The sequence below is a fragment of the Tachysurus vachellii genome, chromosome 4, assembly GCF_030014155.1.
Source record: "Tachysurus vachellii isolate PV-2020 chromosome 4, HZAU_Pvac_v1, whole genome shotgun sequence".
NCBI classification, from domain to species: Eukaryota; Metazoa; Chordata; class Actinopteri; order Siluriformes; family Bagridae; genus Tachysurus; species Tachysurus vachellii.
Window position 1 is genome coordinate 21558879 of NC_083463.1, and position 18698 is coordinate 21577576.

The 18698-nt window shown below is 38.6% G+C and overlaps 1 protein-coding gene across 2 annotated transcripts; it reads right to left on the bottom strand.

Moving 5' to 3' along the window:
* Positions 1-11548: 11548 nt before the first annotated feature.
* si:ch73-361p23.3 (tumor necrosis factor receptor superfamily member 1B) lies at positions 11549-16085 on the bottom strand. Of its 2 annotated transcripts, XM_060868341.1 has the most exons (8): positions 15977-16085; positions 14087-14230; positions 13881-13985; positions 13403-13537; positions 13228-13303; positions 12908-13110; positions 12705-12794; positions 11549-12626 (listed from the first exon to the last, which is right to left on the bottom strand). In XM_060868341.1, the coding sequence occupies exons 2-8, from the start codon at positions 14178-14180 to the stop codon at positions 12568-12570; spliced, it is 762 nt and encodes a 253-aa protein (XP_060724324.1). In that variant the 5' UTR covers positions 14181-14230; positions 15977-16085; the 3' UTR covers positions 11549-12567. The 2 variants fall into 2 exon arrangements, with proteins under 2 accessions (XP_060724324.1, XP_060724323.1); XM_060868340.1 differs by lacking the exon at positions 15977-16085 and having other exon boundaries at positions 14087-14726.
* Between the last annotated feature and the right edge of the window lie 2613 nt (positions 16086-18698).

Genomic DNA, 18698 nt, shown 5'->3' on the forward strand with positions numbered 1-18698 from the left:
AGACTGTGCCTATCTCAGGGGTCATCGGGCATCAAGGCAGGATACACACTGGACAGAGTGCCAACCCATCGCAGGGCACACACAGAGTAAATTTCCTGGTTTTGATTCTCCAGTGTTACAAGACAGTGTTACAATAAAGTGTTGTATCAACATTAAACAGATTGGTTTTAACACCAGAAGTGTCAGCTGTAAATAAGTGTTGGTGTCATTTTGCGTTGTTACAAACCTTAACTCTATTTTAGAGTTAACGAAGCCACACCCCAGTTTACGTGCAAAACGTCGTATTGAACCAGACCTCTTGCGGATGGACGCCATTTTACTTCTCTGGAAGAGTGGTGGTAAGTGGTATCTGATATTTTCACTTGATAGTATAGATAAATGAAAAATATAATGTAAATTGATTCCAATATTTATAATTTTTAATCTTAGTCTTATCTGTTGTTCGATTTAAAACCACTATGATAAGGATTAACTAAGATCATACAGCCAGTGAGCTCTGACATGTGATTTTTGTTAATTAACCCATGTAATATATGGCACTTTATAAATGATGTAAGGCCTTGATTATGCTTAGAGTCGTCTTTCGTTTTGCCGGAGCACGTTTTATAAAACTTATAATTTTTTTATTTAATCACTGTAAGCACGTTCAATGGGCCCGGTTTCAAATGAATTGTTGTCTGAACTTGAACACTGTGATTTTATTTCAAAAGCCCTTTATGAAGAAAAACAAAGCAAGGTCCGTGACGTCGCCCGGTATGGCGCAACCGGGGCCCCACCCTGGAGCCAGGCCCAAGGTTGGGGCTCGCATGCGAGCGCCTGGTGGCCGGGTCTTACCCCATGGGGCCTGGCTGGGCTCAGCCTGAAGGAGCGACGTGGGGCCGATTTCCTGTGGGCCCACCACCTGCAGGAGAAACCGTAAGGGGCTGGTGCAATGTGGATTGGGTGGCAGTCGAAGGCGGGAGCCTCAGCGACCCAATCCCCGGACACGGAATCTGGCTCTAGGGACATGGAATGTCACCTCGCTGGGGGGGGAGGAGCCTGAGCTGGTGCGGGAGGTCGAGAGATACCGACTAGATATAGTTGGGCTTGCCTCCACGCACGGCTTGGACTCTGGAACCCGACTCCTTGAGAGAGGCTGGGCTCTCTACTACTCTGGAGTTGCCTGCGGTGAGAGGCGGCGGGCTGGTGTGGGCTTGGTCATAGCCCCCCAGCTCAACAGCCATGTGTTGGAGTTTACCCCGGTGAACGAGAGGGTCGTTTCCCTGCGCCTTCGGGTCGGGGAGAGGTCTCTCACTGTTATTTGTGCTTACGGGCCAAATGGCAGTGTAGAGTACCCGACCTTCTTGGCGTCTCTGGGAGGGGTGCTGGGAAGTGCTCCGACCAGGGACTCCGTCGTTCTACTGGGGGAATTCAACGCTCACGTGGGCAGCGACAGTGACACCTGGAGGGGCGTGATTGGGAGGAATGGCCCCCCGACCTGAACCCGAGTGGTGTTCTGTTATTGGACTTCTGTGCTAGTCACAGTTTGTGAACAACACCATGTTCAAGCATAAGGGTGTCCATCAGTACACATGGCATCAGGACACCCTAGGTCAGAGGTTGATGATCGACTTTGTGGTTGTTTCATCTGACCTCCGGCCGTATGTCTTGGACACTCGGGTAAAGAGAGGGGCGGAGCTGTCAACTGATCACCACCTGGTGAGTTGGATCCGATGGCCGGGGAGGAAGTTGGACAGACTTGGCAGACCCAAACGTACTGTGAGGGTCCGCTGGGAACATTTGGCAGAGTCTCCGGTCAGAGAGATCTTCAACTCCCACCTCTGGCAGAGCTTCAACCAGATCCCGAGGGAGGTTGGAGACATTGAGTCTGAGTGGACCATGTTCTCCACCTCCATTGTCCACGCGGCTGCGCGGAGCTGTGGCCGTAAGGTCTCCGGTGCCTGTCGTGGCGGCAATCCCCGAACCCGATGGTGGACACCGGAAGTAAGGGATGCTGTCAAGCTGAAGAAGGAGTCCTATCAAGCCTGGTTGGCTCGGGGGACTCCGGAGGCAGCTGATAGGTACCAGAGGGCCAAGCGAGCTTCAGCCCGGGTGGTTGCAGAGGCAAAAACTCGGGTCTGGGAGGAGTTCGCGCCTGCTGACTTCGACTGGGGACATTCTCGGACGGTGGAAGGAGTACTTCGAGGATCTCCTCAACCCCACCGACATGTCTTCCTCTGAGGAAGCAGAGGCAGAGGGCTCGGTTGAGGACTCATCGATCCCCCAAGCTGAGGTCACTGAGGTGGTTGAGAAGTTCCTCAGTGGCGATCTACGTTCCTACCCTCACCTATGGTCATGAGCTTTGGTCATGACTGAAAGGACAAGATCCCGGATACAGGCGGCCGAAATGAGTTTCCTCCGCAGGGTGGCTGGGCGCTCCCTTAGAGATAGGGTGAGGAGCTCGGTCACTCGGGAGGAGCTCAGAGTAGAGCCGCTGCTCCTCCACATCGAGAGGAGTCAGCTGAGGTGGCTCGGGCATCTGTTCCGGATGCCTCCTGGACGCCTCCCTGGGGAGGTGTTCCGGGCATGTCCAACCGGGAGGAGGCCCCGGGGAAGACCTAGGACACGCTGGAGGGACTATGTCTCTCGGCTGGCCTGGGAACGCCTCGGTATTCCCCCGGAGGAGCTGGAGGAAGTGTCTGGGGAGAGGGAAGTCTGGGTGTCCCTGCTCACACTGCTGCCCCCGCGACCCGGCCCCGGATAAGCGGTAGAAGATGGATAGATGGATGGATGGATTTTATTTCACAGCAGCTCCACATTGATCCCTCTATTGAGGTAACAGTCAGACCATGGGTTAAATGTCGTGGTACTGAGTATTGCTGTGGTCTTGTTGTTTGTTTAGACTTGGTTGATGATGCACCTGCCTTTGGAAATATTGTTAAAATTTTTATCAAGGATGGAATTTATTCGTTGACCTCATGTATGGAATCCGAGTTTGTTGAACATCTTCATGCTTTCAGTATTGTTGCACAAGAGCACGGTCTTGTACTCAGAAAGCCTGAAGAATTGTTTTACTACAAGCCATTTGATTTACAAATGTCCTATGCCAATGACTGTCTTTTACATCATTTTGGATTGTTATTTGTAATAAATGTGATGGCTTGGTGTTCATGTGCTGGAATAAATTTTTGAAGGAGTTATATGGAGTGATGTGTTTTAATTCAAATTATTATTTTCAGATTAAATGATGAGTAATGCAGAACCCTAATAAGAAAAATTTCACTTCTTTAGTGTTGTTGGTATTTCTAAAAAGGTGTTCTATCAACACCAGGATGGTGTAATATTTGACTCGTATAAAGTTGAGTAGATTGTGATTTCCATTTTTCTTAAGTGTTAGGTCAACACCAGAACAGTGTAGAATTTTAACTCTGCCAGTGTTTTCTACAAAGCTGCACTCAACTCTGTAACAGTGTTGTTGTTATCTGCAATGGTGTTAATATTTTACTCTATTAGAGTTTAATTGTAACACTGTGTCGGTGTTGTGCGAGACAACCCTTTTGAAAGTGTTGAATTAACACTTTGCGAGTGGTTCCCATATATACACTTTTAAAGTGTTGAAATTAACTCTATTGGTGTTGATTTCCGGATTTCAAATTTACTGTGCAGTCTCATTCACTCACACAATCACACACTACGGACAATTTTCCAGAGATACCAATCAACCTACCATGCATGTCTTTGGACCGGGGGGACGCATACGCATAAAGCAAACAGACAAAATAAGTGCTAGTTTAAATGTTTCAGGAAGATGTACACAGTGACTCAACTGTTCATCCAGGGGACGTTCATTCCACCACATCGGTGCCAGAACAGAAAAGAGTCTTTTTTTATCTCTACCACTTACCCTGAGAAATGGTGGGACCAGTTAAACATTGCTAATAGATCAAAGAGAGCATAGTGCAGCGGAAAGAGAGACAGGAACTTTGCGTTAAGAGGGGGCTGGTGGGCAGCAGTGAGGTGGTATTTGAAAATGTAGGCAGTTTAAAAACAAGTCGTGCAGCTGCAATTTGGATAATTTTCAAACAACGAATTGTGTTCAATGGTAGACCTGCCAGCAGTGAGTTGCAGTAGTCCAGTCTTGAAATGACAAGCAACTGAGCAAGTACCTGAGCAGCCTTTGTGGATAACAACGGCCGAATCCTTCTGATATTGTAGAGAAGAAGTCGAGATGAGCATATCATATTAGCAACATACCATGAAAAGCACTGTTGATTGTCCATGGTTACACCAAGGTTATGAGGTGCGGCTGAAGGAAGATCAGATCCCTCTGGTGGCTCAAAGGGGGAATAGCAGATGAAGCTCTAATACCCATTTTGAAATAACAATTACATCTTAAAATGAGCCTCCATTATGCTTTTTGCATAAAATTCTGCATTTCTGGCAGTAGTTTGTTTACATGGGCCCAGTAATCCCTTTCCATAATTTATAAAATTGTTTCCTAACTATCTTAAAAGTGATTGTTTCCTTTAGCACTATAGAAAAAGTAACAGCTTTTGACAATCCAATGAAAAAAAATTTTTTTGTTCCGTTTCTGTTTATTTGCCAACATGTATATCAATATATGGTTATGCAACACATTACATTTCATGTAAAAAGTAATGGCTTCCTCTGACTTAAAGGGCTGCCACTTACATCTTGTTAAACACACTGAGCTGGAGCCTGCACCCTTGCTTTTTTTCTAATCATCTTTTTTCCACAAACAATCTGGGCCTCAGGGAGAAGATACTAACATATATGTAGCCACAAAAAGAAATAAGTCTACTGAGTCAGTTCCTCTTATTGTTATTTACAGACCTCCTGGACCATATTCTGAATTTCTCTGTGAATTTTCAGAATGTATTTCAAACCTAGTTGTTTCTTTAGACAAAGCAGTAATTGTTGGACAAAACAGTAATATCCATTTTGATAAGTTAGAAGATCCTCTGAGAACAGCAGTTGTTTCCATAGATTCAGTAGGGATGAACCAGGACGTAATAGGACCCACTCATAGAGCACTCATGGAGCTCACACTTTTGATCTTGTTATAACCCTCTGATTAAATATAGAAAATATAGTCACAGTGTCTCAATCAGAAGCTATCTCTGACACTATGTTATTTCATTTAAATTGCACTTCGAACACGATAGTTACGATTTGCCACGTCACTGTGTTATTTACATCCACTACTGCAGAGAGATTTACCAAAGGTCTTCCAGAATTATCATCCATGATTGGATTCAGTGTTTCGCTACACCCTTGATATTGTAGCTCCACTTAAAAGGAAAGCAATTAGAGAGAAAAAAACTAGCACCCTGGTAAACGACAATGCACAAACTTTAAAACAATCTGCTAGGAAATTAGAATGTAAATGGCATCAACAGGGCTCTCAAGTTTTGAAGACAGGCAAGCGTGACATCTCCAACCCCCCACCCCCACCCCCCCTCAACCCCAACAAGGAGAGGGGAAAAAATAAAAAACAATAATGGGGGAGTTCATGTGTTTGGTAAGGATCACTAACCGAAAATTAACCAAATACAAAGTATTTGTTTAATTTCCATTTATTAATTTGTGTGTGTGTGTGTGTGTGTGAGAGAGAGAGAGAAAGAGAGAGAGATTATGACTGATGTTGTTTATTGTAAGTGTTTGTTGCCTTTTTGGACTCCTTTGTCATTTGTAATGTTGCTCCCATTTAAAACAGTTCGGCTCAAGCCCAGCCATTTTTATTGTCATGATTGAGGACAATGTCCCGTCCAGAGACGAGCTGTTTCGTGTTGAGGTTTTGTCAAACTGACCATCGAAAATATCCTCTCTAATGAATGTTTTTTTTATTGGTTGTTGCGTTAAATCTTACCCAGATAGTGGGTATTTTCAATAGCCAATTTTCTGATTGGCTATTGTGTAGCCTCTTTTTTTGATTGGCTGATAAGTGTCAGGCTCGACTAAGAATTCCAGGGGAGAGGCGCTTGATTCCTGCCTGGTTCCATAGAGACAGCGGTGCGGACAGATACATTTTGGGCGCTGCGGCATATTAAATATATGATAAATAGTCAAAAAGATTTTCTGCGTGAGAAATACGATGTGTGGCAGGAGAGCGTGACACTTGACAGCCCTGCATCAAGCTAAATTATCAGTATTTCGATTAGCATGGAAGGAAAGCCTTCATAGCTACAAAAAAACTGTTAGTGCTGCTAGATCAGTGTATTTCTCCAGCCTTGTTGAAGATAACAAAAATACTCCAAAATTTTTATTTAATACTGTAGCAAAATTAACTAGGAATAAAAACACTGTCGAAAAGTGCACACCATCTATTTGTAGCAGTAACGACTTCATGAATTATTTCAATGGAGAAGTTTATAACATCAGGCATAAAATTCAGACCATTATACCAAACAATTTGATAGATAATGCTGTAGATAATATTTCTGTTTTTGAACAGTATTTAGACCGTTTTAATCCCCTTCAGGAGACTGACTTATTTTTACTGATTGCTTCTTCAAAATGATCAACCAGCATACTGGATCCTTTACCCACGTGTTTCTTTAAACAGATATTACCAGTAGCTATCCAACCCATTCTAATGATAATAAATTCTTCCCTTAGCACTGGCTATGTGCCGAAATATTTTAAGCTAGCAGTTATCAAACCTTTTATTAAAAAACCTGACCTCAACCCAACCCAGCTGTCTAACTATAGGCCAATATCAAACCTCCCCTTTACCTCCAAGATCCTAGAAAAGGTTGTAGCTCAGCAGTTATGCTCATTCCTACATAAGAATAATATTCATGAAATGTATCAGTCAGGATTTAGGCCTCATCATAGCACAGAGACAGCGCTGGTTAAAGTTGTAAATGACCTGCTACTGGCCTCCGATCAAGGTTGTGTCTCTTTGCTGGTGTTGCTTGATCTTAGGGCAGCTTTTGATACCACTGACCATGCTATTCTACTTGATAGGCTAGAAAATGTTGTTGGTGTTAAAGGGACAGCCCTCTCCTGGATCGGGTCTTATTTGACAGATCGATATCAGTTGGTAGATCTAAATGGTGACCACTCTAACAAACTAAGGTAATGTTCTGTGTTCTGCAAGGTTCTGTTTTAGGCCCGTTGCTTTTCTTGCTATATATGCTACCCATTTGTTTTTTATGAATAGCTTTTCTTAGATAAGTGAGTAGATCTGGAGGGTTCATGGGCATAGAGTGTTTGGTAAACTGGGATGTCTGTATGCTGTCGGCTTGCCACCCTCGCAAGTTGCTCAGGTTTGCAGACTGTGGAGTGGTGGGACGCTTTACATCCCAGGAAGCCCTCATGTCTGTAATGCCTTCTGGCTCTATGCTGTCATAGCTAGTCTTGCCGGAGTCCCTGTCTGCACTTTGCACATAATTTACATTGTCTATAACCTGATTACAGTCATACCTAACATTTTTTCTTTCTCTCTGTCGAGCTATATATGCCACACCCGACATCCAGGTGTTCCGAGTTCCTAGCCTGATCATCTCTTCTTATGGAGCTACTTCATCAGTGCTGATGTTCTACCGCTGGCTGGAGTCTCGTCGACGGTGATCACCTTGCCAGGGATTGATCTGCATGGTCAGCCAGTGTCTCATAGGATTGTTGTTAATGAAGCAGCTCGGAGACTGCCATGGCTTCTTTTTGAATCAATGTTGTGTCAGTCAGCTGTATGGTCTGGTCTTTATCAGCAATCAGGTTTGTGCTGAACTTAGAGTTTACGATGACCCATTAGTTCCTCAGGAGCTCTCAGTTGCACTATTATAAACTGTTGTAGAAATGGCATGATTTACATTATTTACTGTAGAGTGTCACCCAAATGAGGATGGGTTCCCTTCTGAGCCTGGTTCCTCTCAAGGTTTCTTTCTCATATCATCTCAGGGAATTTTTACCTTGCCGCCGTCGCCTCCGGCTTGCTCATTAGGGATAGGGATAGATATATAGTATTATAAATTTTAAGTTAATCTTTTTTTAAAATTAATTTTAAACTTAATTGTATATATTCATTTGTTTATTTTTATTTTATTCATATTTTTTCTTCTTATTATGATTATATATGTTCTTCTTTTTCTCTCTCTTCTGTTTCCATACTTCTGTAAAGCTGCTTTGAGAGACAATGGGAAATTGTTAAAAGTGCTATACAAATAAATTTAATTGAATTGAAACTGATATAAACCTTGTCATAGGGGTGCTACAGCAGCACTTCAACATCAGCAACATAAAGGAAATGACTGTGGACATGCACACTGAATGAGTTGTCCTGCCATGAAAGAGTCACTAACTCAGTAGTGAAGAGCATAGCATAGACAGAGATGATTACACAACTATGCTAAAAGCATGCATTTTCAGGCCCACAGGTGAACCCCACTTGGTAGTATCTAGGAACTGAATGTTGTACAGAGCAATAACTCAAGCTATCACCCATGCAGTTCTGACCATGAGAGTATGAAATGTAAAAAGTAAAAAAGAGCTTTAGTTGCTTAAAAGTTACACTGTATTCTGGCCTAACAGACTATTACATGTCTTGCTTTTAGAGGGACCACTTCTGGGGAGGTACAAATGGTCTTATATTTCCTCCAATTTTATAGAATCTGTCTAGCTATAGATTTATAGTTCAAATTCTTTAAAGAGGATTTTGTAACCTTTTCTAGCCTGATGAGCAACAATAACTCTTTTTCTGAAGTCCTCAGAATTCTTCCTTGTTTTTGCCATGATCAATTTATACAAATACACATTGTGAACATCAGACTTTGATATATCCCTGATCTTTAAATAAATCAGGGCACACACAAACACCCGATTGTCATCCCATTGATTGAAACTGATAGACTCTAATTTGATATTGAAATTAAATACTAATCCTAATATCTAATCACAGATATCTGGAATATTGGAACATTTTAGTATATCAATTATGATATATTTGTTTGATTTGCTTGATTAGGTTCACTTTGTCTGCTTGGATGATGTATTGGGACATATTTCTGAAATATAAACATAAAATATATAAACATACATACATATATATATTTAACGAATACATAACAGAGTGTGTATATATATATATATATATATATATATATATATATATATATATATATATATATATATATATATGTATATATATACACGTATATATATACGTGTATATATATATATATATATATATATATATATATATATATATATATATATATATATATATATATATATATATATATATATACACGTATATATGATATATGTATATATGATATATGTATATATATATGTATTCGTTAAATAGTATTAGAAATGTTTTGAAAAGCAGGCAACGTACGATTACTTTAACAAAAGCGAATTTTTCTACTAGAAAAAAAATCATTGTCATATGTTGTGTCAATGTTGTATTGATTGATAGACATTTCAAAACACTTCTCTAAGAATGGTGGCATGGAAAAGATATGTCTAAGGGCTATAATCTGTAGTTAACCTCAACCCACACCTTCTCACAGAGCAGCCTCACCCCCTCCACCCCGCTTTGTGACGTTTTTGCAGCTTCTCTTTGCAGTAGATCAAACCACAAACAGTAAGAGATTGTGACTAGAAAGAACAATGTTTTGACGTATGTACTCTCTCTTTCTCTCTCTTTCATAATTTCATTAGAGTGGGTGAATAACACTTGGTTTTAATCCCACCGAAGCAAGACTTTCAGTCAGTGGGGACATACCCCAATTCAGCTTACATTATATGACTTGACAAATCTCCACATTTATATACCACATTTCTAACATCACTGATTTCACATGAAGATTTGGGTAACAATTACATGAAATTTTAATATATGTATAAATTAATAGATCAACACGATTTGTAGAGAATTTAGGTATATGTCATTCCTAGTCTGTATTGTTTTAAACCTCTGCTGTTTATTGATAAGTATAATTATAAGTATCATAAATATATATCTATATTGATGCATAAATATACATTTCCATCACTAGCCTTGAAAAAATAAAAAAAGAAATAAACCTTTTTCACAAAGCAACATTTCTGATACAATTATATTATGAGACCAATTCTTTGAAACAGCAGGAAACAAAATCATGAACAGGTCCAAAACAGCAGGAAACACTGACACCATTTTGGAGACTAAACTACAGGAAGTAGTGCTGACTGTGCTTGATAATCACATGCTATGTGATGCTTTAATGTCAAATAACAAAACACTTGTCTTCATGACTTCTTGTTGTTTTTGTGGTCTACTGTGGAATGAACTATAATAACACTAGACAGAATAAAACTTCAGCGATTATTAATACAGCTATTAACATTTCACTTTTCACTATTACCATCAACTAGATATTCACAATCATATTTTTTCTTACTGTAGTAATATAATCTGCCTTTTACATATTAATGACCTTTTACCCTTTTTGATGCATACACTATTTTATAATCAGTTATACTTATTAGATACTGACACACTGTCCTCATATACAGTAGAGATGATTTGTTAAAGAAACAAAACATGCACACAAGAAACAACAAATGTCTGTTGAATGCACAGTTGGTGTACTATTGGTTTAATATTTTGTCCTTTCCTTATGAAGAAGCTTTCTATATTTCTGGAGTTGGCTACTAATTTATTGCCTCTTATGCCAGTAAATATAGTAAAATTGATATATTGGTATAATTCTTAACAATTACATCAACATCCTGTACTCAAAGCCTACCTCTAATGACCCAATGATTAAACATCTTAATTTGGATAAAATAATGGGTTCTTAAACATAAAAAAGGAAATTTACATTTAGCATTTTGCTTTGTACACTTTATCAGCTCCCAGGTTTGTTGAGAATTTGGCTTTGATGATGTTGGCTGCTTCAATAGAAGACCAAAAGAAGGACAACCATTCATACCTGAACATTTAAATGAGACAGTATGTGTGGCTGGAAAATTACGAGCACAAAACCCACGATTAACTACTTTTCAGTAGTTATTATGAAAGAGGGAAGTAATAAAAAAAAAAAATTGCTGTAGGAGGGGATAATACCTCAATTAATAGAGCACTGAGCCTCCCACTGTTGCTTAGAACTCATATTTCTGCAGGGAAGTTGAGTTTGAAATATGTTTTTGCAGACATTGGCTGATTTATAGAGATTCCTTTCAAGTTCTATGTTTCACAGGTCATGTGGCTTTCTTAAGAAAACCACTTATTAACGGTTATGAACTTTGTTATTAATGTAATATTTTCACAAACCTAAAACAAGATTCCTTAATGCACTGCAAGCACACATTTTACAGATACCTACAAGCTGCTCAACAGCTCCCCTTTCTAAATTTATAATCCAAAATTGCATTTTAATTTGACTCATAATAGTTGCAGTAGGGAGAGGCTTAAGCTTGACTCTTAACAGCTAACAGCAAACCTTTGAGAGTTGCCTTTTTGAACAGTCTTTAGACAGTAAAAGAAAAACATATAGACAACATAAGGACAATGATTGCTTAGCACACACACACACGTACATAATATGTAATACACAGGTCATGTTTTAATGGATTTTAATAAGAAATACTAAATAAACATATGATTCCGTTCTGTAGTTAAACTGTAAAACAATGTACATATGATGTCAAAGAAATGACAAGTAATATCATACAACATAATCCCATGCAATACAATACAACATATTTTGAACTGTGCAAATACTTGTATAATTGATGTCTCCAAATAACAAAAGAATGTTTTTAACCTATTTAAATTCGAAAACATTTCTTCATATCGACTATGCAATCCACTTTTACTAACATCCACAAAACAAAACAAAACAGAATAGAATAGAATTAAATAGAATATAATAGAAAAAAGCATTCTCAGTTTGTCCTTAGCCCACTTGTTATCCAAGTGTCCTATCTCAGGAGTGTGTGAGTCATCACAAGGCACAGAAACATTTGTGTGGTAAAATAACAGAGCATTTTGGAAACACCAGTAAAAGGTCATAGCTTCACAGTAATGTTTTCAGCAGCTACAGACTAGTTTCAGAGATGGTTCTAACAGACAACATCTTCCTACACAACTTAATGTTCTATGCATTTCTGGTTTGATTTATACATAAAATAATTGACAAACTTTATAAAAGTAAAATAAACATTGTATACAAAATGATATATATATATATATATATATATATATATATATATATATATATATATATATATATATATATAAAACATTTTTTTTTACTTAATTACTTATACGTAAATTGTAATACTGTAAAAGTACAATATGTAATCATAATGTTTCAGCCTTACCGCTATGATCAAGACAGACATTTAAATGATGTGGGGGAAAATCACCACCCTCCATGATAATTAAATTTCTTTAAATGGTACATGTAATGCATACCACTCAGTTTCAGTTCCTAATATTCACTGTAGACTGAATGTACCAGAGCTATTGCAATGTAAAGTGCAGCTAAAACACTGTAGGTCTCATTGGTATATAATACCTACTGGGAATTTTCAGTCATAGCACTGTTAAAGTCTGGCATGTGAAGTGAAGGATTAGACAGCAGGAATAAATTTCTCCCCCGATTCCTCAATCGGCTTTCCACACTCGCTACCTAGTGATACACAGAGAGACTGTGGGGGACTGATACACACTCAAAATACATCCCATCTTCAATCAAGTGATTCCCTACCTTGTCGTACTATGTCAATCTTTTTCTTCGAACACCCGCTGAGCTTTAGTATGAGGATTAGAAGCAGAAAAGCTGCTGGAGACGCCAGCCCTGGAATTCAAAATTTGTTTTACCATCAAAATTCACTATAAAAGATTCAGCATGTCAACACATACGTATATTTCAAGGTTGTTAAGTAATGTTATAGCAGTTTAGACGGTTACAGATGGCATGCGCCCTGCTGTCATGGAGCTCAGGAATGGAGGTTGCGGGGGTAGAAGTGGTAAAGTCATTTCTGCTGGCGGTTGGAGCTGTGGTTGGTGTGCTGGTGGATGTCTGAGAAAAAGACAGCGGGGAGGAAGGAGGTACTACTTCATTTACGGAACTGACGTCAGAAGTGGCAGTTCCTGGAATTATCAGAACGTGTCTAAAAAGAAACCGCAAAGTTATAAATGAACAGGTACTTCATTTTTCATAATGAAAATTACATTAGTCCTGTACATTTTGTTTTGTATAAGATCAGTGATCTCTTAACAAGACTTACTGTGGCTCACACTTAGAGTTACTTTTATCAGTGAAGGTATTAGGTGGACATTTCTCACAGATAGGAATCCCATTTTCTTTAAAACAAGCAAACAAACAAAAACTTCAGCAGAATGAAAACACAAAGTAAAAAAAAGTAAATATATATTGCCGTGATATTACAAGCATATTATTACCTGAATTTATTATCCCTGAACCAATTGGGCATTTGCATCTTTTCAGTGTTTTGTCATAAGGAATAAAACCACTATGGCAAAGACATTTAGTATTACTTATTGATGTGCAGTCCGAAATCTTATAACTGTACAAGCCTATAGAATAAAAAGGACAATAAAGAAAAGTAAATACAACAGAGATCCAAAGCATACAAACAATATTGTGATATTATCCAACTTATTATTATTATTATTATTATTATTATTATTATTATTCTTCAAATAGTAGGGACATAAACCGACAAGACATTTTCAGTGCGCCTGATATTGAGCAAACACTTGTAACAGAAACATATACCTGACTGTAAGTTATACTTTTATGTAGATTTGTTAATTACAGGCAGTTGCAGTTATTTCATGAAGCAATTCATAAAAGCCATGTAACCCATCTGAGAAAAATAAAGGTGGCTCTCGCTGGATTGTAAATGAAATTACCTACCACAAGGTTCACAGTTTCGACACTCTATACTCGAACCTTTTTTAGGGTTGTATTGGTTATCCGGACAGGGTTCACATTTGGTCTTCGAGTGTGTAGCCCTCTGACCTGTATCACACACACATACACACATCACACACAGTCAGTTCAAAGAACATGAGTAACATCAGAGGTAATAATATTTATCTAAAATCAGACCAAAGATTTACCTGGTTCACAGACGATTTCAGAGGCAACATGATCTTGATAAATTGTTAACAAGGACAGGAAGCTCCAGATGAAGAAAGAGTTTTGACAGTGCATGGTTAAGAGTTCTCTGGTTAAGAGGTGTGCTGTGTGTAACTAAAGGTGTGCTGCTTTGTTCAGAAAGAAACAGTGAATCAGATGTTGAGGCAGGATGAAATATTCTGTCACTTGCTAGATCAAAGTTTCCATGCCACCCACAGTGAATCTATATTTAATAATGAAACAATTACATTTCATTCCTGTGTTTAGGAATGAAATAATGACATTCATTTTGTAAAAAGTGAGTTTAATGTCACCCAAAAAGATTCATTTTAAAACTGAAATATTGTTTCTAAAATTAGCTCCAAGATGAAATAATGGAAAGCGTATGGCTAATGAACTTTTAGATATCATAGACAGAGACCTAATAATCTTATTTCTTATATCTTATAATATCAGATTTAGAAAAAGTCATTTAACCCAGTTCTTGGTTTATAATTCCATCTACCACAAGGTCAGTTTACCTAATTATACTACTTTTATTCTAATTTTACAAGAAGCCACACAGGTCTTGGTTGAATCATTATTCATTTCAAACATTCATTTCTAGTGTCTAAAATCATTCTTCTAAGAAAATGGTTGCAGTGACCTTTTGACTTGTTTGAACTCAAAGTAAATGTGCTTTCACAATTGCAGTCCATCATAATTCTTCTATTTTTAAAAGATACATTCATATCTCAGATATCACCGTTATTTTCTTTTTATTCCGCTAGGGCTACTGTACTGTTTTAAAATCTGCACAAATGCAAAAATCAGACTCTCTAGCTAAAAACATAATAACCAGTTATTCCTAGGCATATATTAAAAAAACTACAAATATACACAGGTTGTTTTGATGAATCATGAACATCTAGTCATGAAAAACAGGCTAGTATTCTGCTTTTTAACACATTTGTAAAATTTATACAACAATATAATTTTATATCAATCTGCTTGTGCTAATGGAATGTAAGTGTGCTCACATTTTTAGAATTGCATTTATATCTCTACTCTTTTTTAACAAATACGTGAAAAATAATTCACATAATTCATTCAAAGACAGAAAATTTTCAGCACACAAAAAAGAAAAAACAATAAATCTTAACATAATCACCACTTTTTTCCCAAGATATTTTAAGGTAAAGATTTTCCATTCTGATTTTTATCATTGATATTTACTATGAATATTTTTAGCTATTTCCACTGTATCCTCAATAATAAAAATAACTTTTAAAAGGTTCCCCATTTTCTTGTAAGTCACAAGCCCAGGTACTGGAAAAAAAAAGAAAAAACATGCCTCTTTACTCAAAACAGCATGACATTTTGAAAGCTGCACCCTTGCAGAGCTTCCGTCCTGGGTTTTTTATGTTGGTTAGAAATGGCAGAAAAATTTAGGACAGGTTACAAATGTTTTGTAATGCTATACATTCATTTAGTTCATATTCAATTATTATTACTAACTAACATGTGTATGGCTGCTCATGGGTATGCTTTTCGTGGTGCCAATCCACCTCAGTCAATCCACTTTCTGTCAGTTATCAGAAATGGAAAAAATGTTTATGTTTGAAGGGGAAAATCAGTAAGGTTTTGATGGATTAATATATCCATATCAGTGTAGATTTTATCTGAGGGATTATTTTCTGTTCCACTGCTAAATGTTGAGATGAAGCACATTTAAAAAAAAAAAAAGATACATTAAACAACAGCAGCAACACAAAATACGGAACATAATAACTGAACTATTTTAAATACTGTAAAAATAAAAATAATGTTTTGTTAACAGTACCTAATAATTCTTAAATGCAAAGAGAAATTTAAGTTCACAGTATGCTTACAGTTTGTTTCAGTCTTGATCCAGAAGTTGCTATAGCTTTCAATAGCCTTGTGTTACAGTTTCTCCACTATAAGAAACTAGCAAGCATTGTGCTTTCAATAGCATTGTGTTACTAGTTTCTCCACTAACAAGAAACTAGTCATGCGCTTATAACTGGAGTTGCAGATCCAGCAAAAAACTTGGCAATTCAGTGCTTTTTTTTTTTATATACACTGCTCAAAAAAATAAAGGGAACACTTATGCAACACATCCTAGATCTGAATGAATGGAATAATCTTATTAAATACTTTGTTCTTTACATAGTTGAATGTGCTGACAACAAAATCACACAAAAATTATCAATGAAAATCAAATTTATTAACCCATGGAGGTCTGTATTTGGAGTCACACTCAGTGGAAAAACACACTATAGGCTGATCTAACTTTTATGTAATGTCCTTAAAACAAGTGAAAATGAGGCTCAGTAGTGTGAGTGGCCTCCACGTGCCTGTATGACCTCCCTACAATGCCTGGGCATGCTTCTGATGAGGTGGCGGATGGTCTCCTGAGGGATCTCCTCCCAGACCTGGACTAAAGCATCCGCCAACTCCTGGACTTCTGTGGTGCAATGTGGCGTTGGTGGATGTAGCGAGACATGATGTCCCAGATCTGCTCAATTGGATTCAGGTCTGGGGAATGGGCGGGCCAGTCCATAGCATCAATTGCTTCGTATTGCAGGAACTGCTGACACACTCCGGCCACATGAGGACTAGCATTGTCTTGCATTAGGAGGAACCCAGGGCCAACTGCACCGGCATATGGTCTCACAAGGGGTCTGAGGATCTCATCTCGGTACCTAATGGCAGTCACGCTACCTCTGGCGAGCACACAGAGGGCTGTGCGGCCCTCCAAAGAAATGCCACCCCACACCATTACTGACCCACTGCCAAACCGGTCATGCTGGAGGATGTTGTAGGCAGCAGAACGTTCTCCATGGCGTCTTCAGACTCGTCACGTCTGTCACATGTTCACAGTGTGAACCTGCTTTCATCTGTGAAGAGCACAGGGCGCCAGTGGCGAATTTGACAATCTTGGTGTTTTCTGGCAAATGCCAAACGTCCTGCCCGGTGTTGGGCAGTAAGCACAACCCCCACCTGTGGACTTTGGGCCCTCATACCACCCTCGTGGACTCTGTTTCTGACCGTTTGAGCAGACACATGCACATTTGTGGCCTGCTAGAGGTAATTTTGCAGGGCTCTGGCAGTGCTCCTCCTGTTCCTCCTTGCACAAAGACAGAGGTAGCGGTCCTGCTGCTGGGTTGTTGCCCTCCTACGGCCTCCTCCACGTCTCCTGATGCACTGGCCTGTCTCCATGCTCTGGTCACTACGCTGACAGACACAGCAAACCTTCTTGCCACAGCTCGCATTGATGTGCCATCCTGGATGAGCTGCACTACCTGAGACACTTGTGTGGGTTGTAGACTCCGTCTCATACTACCACTAGAGTGAAGGCACCGCCAGCATTCAAAAGTGACCAAAACATCGTCCAGAAAGCATAGGAATTGAGAAGTGGTCTGTGGTCACCACCTGCAGAACCACTCCTTTATTGGGGTGTCTTGTTAATTGCCTATAATTTCCACCTGTTGTCTATTCCATTTGCACAACAACATGTGAAATTGATTGTCAATCAGTGTTGCTTCCTAAGTGGGCAGTTTGATTTCACAGTAGTGTGATTGACTTGGAGATACATTGTGTTGTTTAAGTGTTCCCTTTATTTTTTTGAGCAGTGTATATATTCAGGATCCTTGAATATAAATTGGCACTCCTTCCACAAAGATAAAGTTTAGATTTACATTTTTGCACACTGGGACCGTCCTAAAGCCTATGTATAAGTGTCTAGACACTTATATCCAGGTTATATCCAGGTTATATCCAGGCATCCAGGTTCAGAAAAATTATAGTACAGGTGAGGAGATTCTTAGCATGGATAAAATTAAAATGAATGATTATTAAAATGTTGGACAGGGGTGTAAATAAAATATAACTCACACTGAATCCCATTTTATAGTTCTATTAGAAGGGAGCAGATCTAGTTGATGAAATGATATGAATGAAAAATACTCTGCAAAGCAACCATAACCTGCACTTAAACATTAAGAGGGAAATTTCTTAAAAAGCACTATACAGTGAAGCATCGATATAGCCACACTTCTAAGTAAAATAGGTCTACTAAAATAAGTCTAACTAGTTTACAAAAGGGATGAAGTCAAGTCAAGTCAAGAAGCTTTTATTGTCATTTCAACCATACTGTATATAGCTGTTGCAGTACACATTGAAATGAGACAACGTTTCTCCAGGACCCTGGTGCTAGATAAAACAAAGACAGAGCTAAGGGCTGCAGATATACAAAAAGCAATCGTGTGATAAGACATTCATTTAAACCAACAACCATTAGAGTACATTACTACTTTTTTAATGGTGCAGTACACAGTAAAATTAAATAACATTTGCATTGGTGTTACATAAAACGAGTTTCAAGACACAACTAAGTTGTGAACAGAACTAAAACAGAACTAAGTACACTACACAGTACCACATATATTAACATTCAAAATAAGCAACACTGCAATACTTTAGAATTGCTGATTAGCATCTGAAAATTACTTTTACACATAAAAATAAATTATGTGTAATTAGAATTGGTTAGTTTTCTGGGCTTCTGATCCAGTGTACTGGCTTGTATTT